The 13,057-nt window shown below is 43.4% G+C and overlaps 1 protein-coding gene across 1 annotated transcript; it reads left to right on the top strand.

Annotated features, from left to right (window-relative positions):
• Positions 1–229: 229 nt before the first annotated feature.
• tunar (TCL1 upstream neural differentiation-associated RNA) lies at positions 230–12,844 on the top strand (the record flags this gene model as incomplete). The annotated part of the gene is made up of 2 exons (XM_080547646.1): positions 230–265; positions 12,659–12,844. The coding sequence occupies 2 exons, from the start codon at positions 230–232 to the stop codon at positions 12,842–12,844; spliced, it is 222 nt and encodes a 73-aa protein (XP_080403772.1).
• Between the last annotated feature and the right edge of the window lie 213 nt (positions 12,845–13,057).

The following is a 13,057-nucleotide window of genomic DNA, read 5'->3' as shown; positions in this document are numbered from 1 at the left end:
ACGACAGAGAGAGAACCTGGCCAGGAGTGAGATGACCCTCGGCCAGGAGACGCTTATCTGCCGCGGGGTACGACATCCCACCAAAGCCCTGGAACCGGACAGCCTGGAAGACGAGACAGCGCTCTCCGACGTACCCCATACCCCTCCACCGCCCAAGGATGGGGGGAAATGACTTTCCCCTTAGTTGCCAGGCATGGCTGTGCGCTACGGAAAGGCGAACGCTTCCAGCATGTCCAATGCTATGTACCTCCTGATGCTCTGCAAGGTAAGTGGTCTCTGCTGTATCCGACCTCCCCTGTGGTACGGCACCACTGGACCCAGGGTCATCTGGGCTTGGCATATGTTCACCTGGGCACGGTGGGGTCTTGTGTCCAGCCGCTTGTTGTTAACAATAGATTGAGATGTTTTATACAAAACTGTTCTGGTATGTTTTTAGTCCTTGTTCCTCTGATGCTTCATTTGGTCTGTTTTTTTTATTCTGTGTCACTTAAAAAAAAATATATATTTGCTCTTTTCGAAACCAGTTTGAAACAGTTTATGTCGACAGTTTATGGATTATAAATGTTTTTATTCTTTGCAGGTAAGATATGATTATGAATGTCTGACAGACAGTGAAGAATAAAAGGTATAAAATAAAACAAAGCTCAGGCAAAAGCTTTCCTACAGTATGTTGTCCCTTATGAAAACACAGGTTTATAAGAGTGATGTGTGATCATTGTGTGTTAAGTATGTCTTCTCCAACGTAAGCCTATATACAGTATGAAATCAGTTGTTGAACTTTTAGGATGATTTATTTTATATTACATTATACCTCAGCAATCATTTAGTGTAAAAGAAATATCAGGAGATGTTAAAATAATATCAGTGAAGTGCAATATTTGTTTACTTTTTATTTTACTAAGACCTTCGTAACTAGTCACCCCTAAAATCATATGTAAAGAATTTATTTTAGGAATCAATGGGCTTAATACATTTGACATACATTAGCGTGTGCTTGTGTGTGTGTGTGTGTGTGTGTGTGTGTGTGTGTGTGTGTGCACTCTGTATTGCAGAGGGGGGGTTGTTTTCTTTGTTTTAATTCCATTTTAAGACAATGCCAAAAGCAACTCTGCCTGTCAGACCCGGTTAGCAGCTGGAACAGCTCGACATGCTCAGAATCATTCAAGTGGCAGAAGGTTTTACTATTCACTGATCTGTAGCTGGAGCGCCTGGATCTGCTTTTCCAGGTATGATGTTGCCATCTTTTGATGCTCTGAGCTCTTTTCATCCCACCACACTTCTTCACTCCTTCAGCTCTTAACACTGTGGAACCAGCTGGGAACCGTCACTTTCCAAAACCACAGTTTGTGACATGAAAGTGAAAAACGCTCAGATAGCCTCTGCTTTGAGTTTCTTTTGGATAGTGGTGAAATATGATTGTAAAAAACATAAAAAACAAAACACCTATGTCTTGGAGTTTTTCAGGTCATGATGATACATAATAATGTCAATAGATTGTCTTTTAATGGTCTTGTACAATTTCTTTGAATTCCCCCTCCAGACACATCGTTCACAGTCAGTCTGTTTGTACATCATTAGCAGGAGGCCCAGAGAGGCTCAGTTATTCATTGCATTTTGAAAGTATTCTGCCTTTAGCTGTTCTCTCTCATTCTCTGTTCCTGGGGAAAAGCCCTCTCAGACATGTACAGATCTATAGACACCACGTCTGTCCTCTGTGGCTCAGTCGGTAGAGCAAGGTGCTAACAACGCTTAGGTTGTGGTGTTGATTCCCACTGGGACCATATACATGTATACTGCAAAATGTATGCAATCACTGCAATGTAAGTCGCTTTGGATTCAAGCGTCAGCTAAATGGCATAATTGTACATCTACGTGCTAGTGTCCTGAAATTAAGCCACATTTCGGCAAGATTATAAAATGTACCGCCTGCCTGACTGTACAATACATGATAAAGTGAATCCAGTTTAGCCTTCCACATTGCTTTGGACTATTCCAACTTCATGTCTGATATGAACCTGACTAACAGCGATGATTTAAACTGGGACCTTAGCATGGAGCACAGCATTGTCTAGTGGTGCATGAGTGAAACTATTATGTGAAAAATATGTGGTTATTGGCTGTAGCACACTGTACTTTTCAAGCTTCAGGTTTTATTGTTACGTCACATTACACAAGTGTAAGAGAGTAACATTCTTAAGCTTTGGTATTGTTTACAGTACTGGACCATACCTATACAGTACTGGATCATACCTATACACTACTGGATCATACCTATACAGTACCTGATATGCATACAGCCCCCCCTACCCCTAACCACCTCCCCTGTCCCCCCCCCCCCCCCCCCCTCCCCGTTCGCTGACTCTGTGTTCCATGTTACTTGTTGTTTTTGTGTTTCCCATATCCCCTATACTGTCAGCGTCTTTGAGCCTCGGAAAAGCGCTATATAAATGTAATGAATTATTATTATTATTATTATTATTACTGGATCATACCTATACAGTACTGGATCATACCTATACAGTACTGGATCATACCTATACAGTACTGGATCATACCTATACACTACTGGATCATACCTATACAGTACTGGACCATACCTATACACTACTGGATCATACCTATACACTACTGGATCATACCTATACAGTACTGGATCATACCTATACAGTACTGGATCATACCTATACACTACTGGATCATACCTATACAGTACTGGATCATACCTGTTGCAGCCATTATGTCTGTGCTGGATGTTATGTTTACTGTTGACCACTGAGTGGCGAGGACATAGGAGTGCACAGGTATATAGGTGAGCTCACCGGTAGGCTACAGGTGTTACTGATTGAACTGGTGGGCACACAGTCTTTGACCGTGTTGCCACATGTGAAACCTTTTAGTGTATCATGTTTTTATAATAAAGTAAACAAATGATTGTAACGTACAGAAGTCGTCGGTGTTGGTATCACGAGCCAACTAAAGTTTACAGTTCAACAGTCGCGGTGACTAAGGAGAAAACAGTCACCATATTTAAGTCAAAGACTAGCTCATTTGGGCGAGTGGACTAATTGGTGAAGTGTTGCGCTTCAAGAAAGAAGAATTGGAAACTAAGCCGATGTTTACCTCCGTTTGAATGGAACCGAGCGGACCAGTGGACAACTCGACTTCAGTAGGCTATCCATTTCAGATCCACCCGTGTCGCTGGAGATAATTTGTTTGAAAACAACGCGTAAACAAATGACTGAATACAATGGCTACAGCGCAAAGTAAAAATTGTGATGACGCACAGCATCTGGTGGGCGTGGCTACTGCCAGCCCTGTGAAAATGAACCCAGAGGATTTAAAACGCAAAAGGCAGCTCACGGCAAAAGCCTTGCTAGACAAAATAGACACTTTGCAAACAAAAAGAAAATGTCATTTGAACAAAGCAAACAAGTTAAAGGAGACTATTAATAAACTGATGTCTAACAGCAACAAGGATTGTAAAGAACCAGTGAAATGCGAGTTTGACAAGTTTAAACTGATGTGCCATGACGCACAAAATGCACACACAACCCTATTACCTTTTCTGCCAGCCGATGAAGCTGACAAGCATGAAGTGTGGTATAAAGCCAAAACGTTGAGTGTCAATGAATTTACAGATGTGGTTACAAAATGGTTGGAATGTGAAATGGATAATGAATCGACTGGTGCAGTTACAAAACGGTTGGAAAGCAATAATGGTGCTCATGATGTTGATGGAGCTGTCAATCACTACACAATTGACGACGAAGATGAGGTGCATCCTTATGAGTCATGACAGTGTTTCTAATGTGGGAATGCAGGTTTCAAGTAAACGATCACAGAAGAGCCGTGGCAGCTCAAGGAGTGGCCGATCTTCTACAGTCTCATTAAAATGCATTGAAGCTGCAGCCGAGAAAGCTGCACTAGAAACGCGCGCTGCTGCTTTGCGTGACAAACATGTATTGCAGGAGCAGGCTGAGCAGCTTCGGAGGAAACAGGAACAGCTTGAACTTAACACCGAGATTGCAGTGTCCTCTGCTAAACTAGCAGTGTTTATGAAATCTGATGGAGGGAGTTCAATTAAAGAATCGTACACAAAGGAAAGGAAAACACCTCTCAATCCTGGGGCCAATGAATTCAATCCATTTCCAAACACTATTATGAAAAACATGCATGTGCAGCCAAAGCAAAATATAGGCCTACAGTCTCATTCACAATCCAACCAGAAGGCATCAAGGTTAAAGAGACATGGAACAACAAACCAAATTATGGATTCTGGACAGGTCATGGAATCTTCCCACATTCTGGATGCTGCACAGGTCATAAAATCTCCTCGCATGCAGATTTCACACAGTCAGGATTCTGAACAATCTGATTCAGTTCAATCTTCTCACGGTCAGGCTAACCGTGGTGTTGTACCTTCTCCTAACACCCAGGACGGCAATATTTACAGTCTACTTCAATCACAAAATCAAATAACGGAGCTCTTGGTGCAACAGCAAAACATGAATTCCCTTCCAATAAGAGAAATTCCAGTGTTTCATGGAGATCCTCTGTCATACAGAGCTTTCGTCCGAGCATTTCAACACTGTGTGGTAAATAAGACCAACAACAAAGGTGATTGTTTGTACTTCCTACAGCAGTACACAAGAGGGCAGCCTCAGGAGCTAGTCCGCAGTTGTCAACTTATGCCTCCCGACAGAGGTTATGAAAGAGCAATGGAACTGCTGCAGGAGCATTTTGGGGATGAGTTGAAAATTACCGCTGCATATGTGGACAAGGTGCTTAGCTGGCCATTGGTGAAGGCTGAGGATGTCAAAGGACTGCAAGCATATTCACTCCTTTTGCGTGAGTGCTGTAACGCAATGGAAGAATTGAAATACATCAATGAACTTGACATGCCAGACAAGTTGAAAGAAAAATGGAGAACAAAGGCGTGTGAGCTTTGGGAGCGCCATCAGCGCAGAGCTCAGTTTTTAGATATTGTTCTTTTTGTTGAGCGCCGAACCTATTTTTGGAGATTTACAGTACAGTAGCTATGAAAAGCCTGTAGAGAAGAAACCATTTGGTGACAGGAACAGATCACCATCAAGGATCAAGGGAAATGCCTATGCTACAACTATTGTAAACACTGAACAGAGTGATGTTGCAGAGTCTACAAGCAATGACAGAAGCAAGAGACAAAGTGTACAGTACAAGACTACAAAATCAAATCTGTGTCTGTGTTGCTCCCTTGAGCATGGGTTGGAGCAATGCCCACAATTGGAAAAGAAAGCACACACACAGAAGATAAGTTTCCTGAAGGAGAAAGGCGTTTGTTTTGCTTGTTTGCAAACTGGACATATGAGCAAACACTGTGAAAGGCGCATGACCATCCAAGTGTTCTCCACATAAACAAGGAAAAGGAAATTGACACTTGATTGAAAAAAATCAAGTGACCGCACACACGTCTCTACCTTTTCTGGACATACAGGAGCCGGTAGCAGTGACGGCATTCTCTCAATCCTCCCAGTGCAAGTTAAGTCCTCCAAAGGTGACATAATAATTCAAACATATGCATTTTTGGACCCAGGAAGCACTTCAACATTCTGCTCTGAAAGCTTGATGACAAGGTTGAAAATGACTGGAAGGAGAGTAAAGGTTCAGTTGCGTACCATGGCGCCAGATCAGGAAGTTTCAAGCTTTATTCTTCAAGGTTTGGAGATTGCTGGCTGTAACGATGGACAGTTTTACAGCCTTCCTGAAGTTTTTACCCAGGAGAAAATGCCTGTGTCAACATCTAATGTAATCTCAGATGAAGAAGTGGCGAAGTGGTGATATTTGAATGGCATCTGCATCCCTCACATCCAAGCCCAGGTGGATTTGCTGATTGGCACCAATGCCTCCAGGCTAATGGAACCCTGGGAGGTGGTGAACAGTGTTGGAGAGGGGCCGTACGCTTTTAAAACCCGGCTGGGATGGGTGATAAGTGGACCCCTCCAAGGAATCTGCAACGAGCAAAATGACTGCTCTCCGGTGGTTGCGAATAGAATTGCAGTGGATAAGCTGGAGGAGCTGCTTGTCAATCAGTATAATACAGATTTTAACGAGAAGACCTCAAGTGAACAGGAGGAGATGTCCAGAGTAGGGGTGGGCATCAATGATCGACGATCGATAATTGATCGATAAGGATCTTGGTCGATCACAAAATATTTTGAACGATAATCTTAATATATATATTTTTATTTTATTTTTTATTTTTATAATAATAATGGAAATTAGTTAGGCTGGCCTAACTGTCACCAGATTGCGTTCGTCTCTCACCCCTGAACATGTTAACATGATCATCTTTCTGAACAAGAACCAGTAGGCCTGCCGCCTACAGTCTCTCGCTGGAGTTTACATTTAAGTTAAGCTGGACGCTCTTAAGGACACTAACGTTTTCAGTCATCCTCCTATTTGTGAGTAACAGTTTTTTTACTGCTCCTATGGTGAGTTACTTATTTTCTATATTTTTATTTATAACGTAAAATGTGTTTTTAAGTTAAACAATTTAGACTACTCACTGCCTTGTTTAAGAGGATTGTTATCTGACTGTAGTGTCTAGTTTGAATGTGAATGAATGAATGTGTGCAATAGCAACACAAATAAAGTTTTTCCCCAAGGAAAACATGCTTGTTATTTCTGCCCTCGTTTTTTTTTTTTTCCCGTTTTTTTTTTCCGTTTTTATTTCCCGTTTTTTTTTTAATGGAAAAAAGCTTATCAATTAATCGATAATTGATTGTTAATTCTTGCGATTATCGAAAAAGAATTTTTGATCGTTTGCCCAGCCCTAGTCCAGAGAAGACAGGAGATTCATGGATGTCGTATCCAGCTCAGTCCAGTTGCAAGATGGACATTACAAGATGAAACTCCCCTTCAAGAGAGATGTTGTTATGCTTCCAAACAATCTCAGTGTGGCTAAACAGAGAATCTGTGGATTAAGGAAGAGGTTTCTGCGGGACCAAGCCTTCCATCGTGAATATGTCGTTTTCATGGAGGATGTTATCAGCAAAGGATACGCGGAGAGAGTACCCCAACATCAGTTGAATCAGCCTGATGGTAAAATGTGGTATATACCCCATCATGGAATACATCACCCCAAGAAGGGAACACTGCGGGTCGTTTTTGACTGTGCGGCCGAGTTCAGGGGAACATCACTAAATCAGCAGCTGGTACAAGGGCCCAATCTGACCAGCTCTTTGGTGGGAGTGCTGACCAGATTCAGACTGGAACCAGTGGCAGTCATGGCAGATGTGAAAGCCATGTTTCACCAGGTCAAGGTTGCAGATGAACATACTGATTTGTTGAGGTTCTTGTGGTGGCCAGCAGGTGACATCAAACAGGAGCCGGTGCAGCACCGTATGACAGTTCACCTTTTTGGTGCGGCCTCCTCACCCAGTTGTGCGTGTTACGCCCTTCACAAGACAGCGGAAGATAACAAACACAAATTCCCTGCCGAAGTGATTAACACCCTGACACACAACTTTTATGTGGACGATCTGCTTAAGAGCTTGTCAACGGAGGAGGAGACTGTGCACATGGTTGAGGACCAAATGGCACTATGCAAAGAAGGAGGATTCCAGCTGACAAAATTGACTAGCAATAGCCGTAAAGTGTTGCAGGCCATTGCCAAGGAGCACAGGTCAGCACCTGTGCATGACCTGGATCTTGACCAAGACAAGTTGCCATTGGAGAGGGCTTTGGGCCTACACTGGTGTGTTGAGACGGACACATTCACATTCAAGCTCGCCATCAAAGAGCAGCCGCACACAAGACGTGGAATCTTGTCTATGTTCATCTCTGTGTATGATCCTTTGGGATTTTTGGCACCACTTACACTCGTGCCAAAAATGATGTTGCAGGAGCTTTGTCGCATGAAGTATCAGTGGGATGATCCAGTGCCTCAGGTTCTACAAAAGAAATTGAGAAAGTGGTTGACTGACCTTGAAAGGGTGACAGACTTCAGAGTCAGTCGATGTTTTAAGCCAAAAAGCTTTGGACAACCAACAAGTGTTCAGTTGCATAATTTTTCTGATGCCAGCCAGGATGGATATGGCACTGTCAGCTACATCAGGATGCAACATGGAGAGAGCAGTCACGTCACCTTTGTCCTTGGCAAGGCAAGGGTGGCGCCCCTGAAGCAAATGACGATCCCTCGCATGGAGCTCACAGCTGCTGTTGTCGCAGTCAGAGTTGACCGAATGCTTCAAGCAGAACTGGGCCTTGAACTGGAGAAATTTGTATTTTGGACAGACAGCACCTCAGTTCTCAAGTACATCAAAAACGAGGATAAAAGGTTCCATACATTCGTTGCCAATCGAGTGTCCACCATCAGGGAAGAATCTGACATATCACAGTGGAGATATATCCCTACGGCACAAAATCCGGCAGATGACGCCTCAAGAGGACTGAAGGTGGAACATCTTCAACCCCAAAGACATTTCTGATGGATTACAAAGGACATTCCTGATAGATTACAAGTGGAGTGTAGGCTACTACAGCCCTGCATTATGGACTATGATTTTTTTGCTACTGTATCTATGGTGTTGCTGCATAATGGCGTTGTTGTTTGGATTGTATTTGTTAATGTCTCTAGCCAATGAACAAATAGGAGCCGGAGTGTTGCAGCCATTATGTCTGTGCTGGATGTCATTTTTACTGTTGACCACTGAGTGGCGAGGACATAGGAGTGCACAGGTATATAGGTGAGCTCACCGGTAGGCTACAGGTGTTACTGATTGAACTGGTGAGCACACATTCTTTGACCGTGTTGCCACATGCGAAACCTTTTAGTGTATCATGTTTTTATAATAAAGTAAACAAATGATTGTAACGTACAGAAGTCGTCGGTGTTGGTATCACGAGTCAACTAAAGTTTACAGTTCAACAGTCGCGGTGACTAAGGAGGAAACAGTCACCACAATACCTATACAGTACTACTGGACCATACCTATACAGTACTGGACCATACCTATACACTACTGGATCATACCTATACAGTACTGGATCATACCTATACAGTACTGGATCATACCTATACACTACTGGATCATACCTATACAGTACTGGATCATACCTATACAGTACTGGATCATACCTATACAGTACTGGATCATACCTATACAGTACTGGATCATACCTATACACTACTGGATCATACCTATACACTACTGGATCATACCTATACACTACTGGATCATACCTATACAGTACTAGATCATACCTATACACTACTGGATCATACCTATACACTACTGGATCATACCTATACAGTACTGGATCATACCTATACAGTACTGGATCATACCTATACACTACTGGATCATACCTATACACTACTGGATCATACCTATACAGTACTGGATCATACCTATACACTACTGGATCATACCTATACACTACTGGATCATACCTATACAGTACTGGATCATACCTATACAGTACTGGATCATACCTATACACTACTGGACCATATCTATACACTACTGGATCATACCTATACACTACTGGACCATACCTATACAGTACTGGATCATACCTATACAGTACTGGACCATACCTATTCAGTACGTTCTCTATTCTCTTCTAACCAGAACACCAGGGTGTTCGTGACGGGCAGCTGCACTTGTGTGTTAAAGCTGTTTCCCTGTTTTTGGCAGGGCCCAGATATCTCTCTTTCCCCAGCACTGTTTTGTATCAGCAGCGAGCAGCCGTCTTCACGCATGACGCCACATACATACAGCCCACTACACAAAGGCGTGCCATTCAGGTGGAGGGAAGTCCTGGATCCCCAAAAGGGGGGAAATCAAAGCCCATTGTTAGAGAGACCGGAGACAGAGAAAGGAAGTCAGCCCAACCAGAAACAGATCAGGCGGTTCTGTTGATGGCCCCTTCAAGTTATTGCAGTAGACTGAACATTAAGATCAAGAATGATGTTGAGAACCGCCAGCTACCACGAAATCGCCAGCTACCACGAAATCGCCAGCTACCGTGTGGAGAATGACTTTCCCCTCGTAGGACGTTGCCCTCATAAAACATGCCAAAACAGTGGACTGATTTCTTGTCCTGTGATACTTCAATCCGGGATGCTAAATCACCATCCCAGTCGCCATCTCTTGCTCTTCACCAGCCTCATAACCCCTGACGTTGTTCCGTGTGTCCAGACGTGGAGGCTCCATGGTTCCTTTCATGACAAACGGCAGGTTAAAAGGTCCGTTCACCAGACTAACCTCTGTTAGACTCCCCACCACTTAGGTTCTCCTCGGGATCCCAGGGGCCCTGCCTCTCTCGCACGCTATCCAGTCCACTGACTCCCACTAAAATGGGTTTTTCATTTCGAATCGATGTCATGATTCTGACTTTTGAAGATTTTTCTTTTCGCTCTAGTCACAGGGTCAGCCACAGTTGCTGCCCCTGGAGCCATTTGGGGGAGTTAAGTGCCTTGCTCAAGGGCATATGCAGCTCCCTCCTGAGGCGGGGATCAAACCAGCGACCTTCCGATTGCTAACCGGCCTCTCTAACCTCTAGGCTACCTCTCTAACCTCTAGGCTACCTCTCTAACCTCTAGGCTACCTGCCTCTCTGACCTCTAGGCTACCTCTCTAACCTCTAGGCTACCTCTCTAACCTCTAGGCTACCGCTGCACTGTTTCCTCTCTGCCAAAACTGTTTGAGAAATAAGATGCGAACGGGGGGGGCGGGGGGGGTGCAAATATACAACAGAGCTCATCTCTCATCTCAACAAGCTCATCTCTCCCCATGCAGACATGTTCCAAAAGGTTACATACGGTACATTTCAATTACACCAACGGAAGCTTTGCAAATGAGCCTTAATAATCGGGGTGTCTTAGATGTTAATTATAGCAAATAATTGTGTGAAATCAGATTCATCATCAGCCATAGAAGATGAGTTTTATTTTTTTGTAGACACTGTGATGATGGATGGGGAGTAGATGAATGGTAAACTCTCACTCGCCGGGGTTCATACCCTCTGTGGGTTCAACACTGAGGCACGGGTGTGTTTGAACAGATGCGCGTTGGGGAATTGTCTCTGAGGGAAATGAGCGAAGGATGTGTTTGTCCTGTCATTAACCTCTCTTCAAATTCAAACCTGCTTTTGAATTATGTATGTAATGTACTACTGTCGTTAGACCAAGTATTGAAGGATATGGCCCACACGTTTGCTTGAACCAGGAAATCAAAAGGCATCATAACATCTTTTGAGGATACACTGTAATCTCAATCGAGCAAAAAAACCTGGTCAACTCTATATCGTAAACCAAGTTATTGTCCCTGAATGTCTCGAATTTGCCTTGGATTTAATTAATATTAATTGATTCATATTAGGTTTCCTATTAACACCGATATGAATTTTCAGGCTCTTAAAAACCTAAGAGTATAAACATAAAAAACCCACTGACCCATTAGAGGAGTTCTCTGGTCCCAGTTGCCCCCTGCCCCCCCCTCCCACTCCCCCCCCCCTCCCTTCCCCAACCCTTATACTGTTTACCTCCCCCCACCACAAACCCCTGCACGGCACACCTGCCCCCCAACCACACATGATTCCCATCTCAAATTGAAATGGTTTAGCAGTGCTGTATTTACGATTAATAATGCACTCAGAATAGTCAGAATATCCTACAGGGATGAGTAATTACTTGACATTCAACATTTTAAATGACTTACAATTACTTCATATTAATTTGTAACGATGGACCTGGAAGGCCCAGTGGTTGAGGCTACAGGATGTACTCTTGAATGTCTGACTACATATTTTTCTAGTATTAAAGCACATTTAAAGCAGATCACTATATTTTATTCAGTGGACACCGGAAATTAATATATTTTTGATGAAAAATCTTTCCCATGTCTTTAAATAAAAGATAACTCAGTAAAAGCTTGAGGAAAACTAATGCAACATGCAGGAAGCAACTGCAGCCAGTAGCCCTATCGTGTGTGTGTGTGTGTGTGTGTGTGTGTGTGTGTGTGTGTGTGTGTGTGAGTGTGTCCGGGTGTTTGTGTGTGCGTGAGTGTGTGTGTGTTCTTCCCTCTATCCGTGTCTATGTCAATGCTTGCCTTGCACATTTTGCCATGCAAATAAGATAACTCAGCATACATAATGTTTTATTTGCCAGATATTTCAAATTGACGAAAACTGTATAGAGTAATAAAGACGACAGAATCCCACATTAAAATCAGGTCATTCAGCACATTTATGATAACATTCTCATTAGGGCTCTGTTCAACTCTACCTGATGTGCTGCCGCCGCCCTCTCCTCTGTACGCCATACAACTAACCAATCAGCTGCAGGCATCATACAACCCACCAACAGTTTTGTAACCTAGCAAAGCTTTTGGGAGCTGTAAAGTCAGATTTGTTTGACCAGAAATTCTATCCAGAACACTGGCTTTTTAAAGAATTCCTTGCTTCAAATCACTTCACATACTCACTTGATCTATGTACAATAAACACACTTATAAGGTATTGCTACAATTAACATTTCGTATATTTCGCTGACACAGTTGGCCAAATGCTATTGCCCCCTTGGTTTTTTTTCTGCCACATTCCACTGTACGACCGCCTCAAGAAAAACAGAATGTATCAGTACGCTGACTGGGTTTTGTATCTTCTCTTTCCAGACTGGTCTGAGAGACAAACTGGAGACTTTTCCTGGGAAAATGGTAAACACTACCAACAGTGATGAGGAAAAGGGAATTCAAGACAAGGAAGGCAAGGAGGAGTCCATTCTGGCCATGTTGGGCATCATCGGGACCATTCTCAACCTGGTAGTCATCGTCTTCGTCTACATCTACACCACGCTGTGAGGCTACCCAACCGCCCGCTCGCTAGCATCAAGCAGCTACAGACTGTGGCCATGTTCATTGGCTGGGAGTTGAGACTGGGCGGCAGGGCTGAGTTTATCCACTCGGCCAACGATCACAGGGATTTAAGACTGTGTGATCACCACCATATCTCACGTAACCTATGGCAACGACACAAAGTGGCGAGACTGGGGGAGACCGGCCCGTTTCTTTGGG

This window comes from Nansenia antarctica (assembly GCF_963989245.1).
Source record: "Nansenia antarctica genome assembly, chromosome: 1".
Taxonomy (NCBI): domain Eukaryota; kingdom Metazoa; phylum Chordata; class Actinopteri; order Argentiniformes; family Microstomatidae; genus Nansenia; species Nansenia antarctica.
The sequence above is the reverse complement of the archived record's forward strand: the minus strand, read 5'-3'. Positions and strand labels throughout refer to the sequence as shown.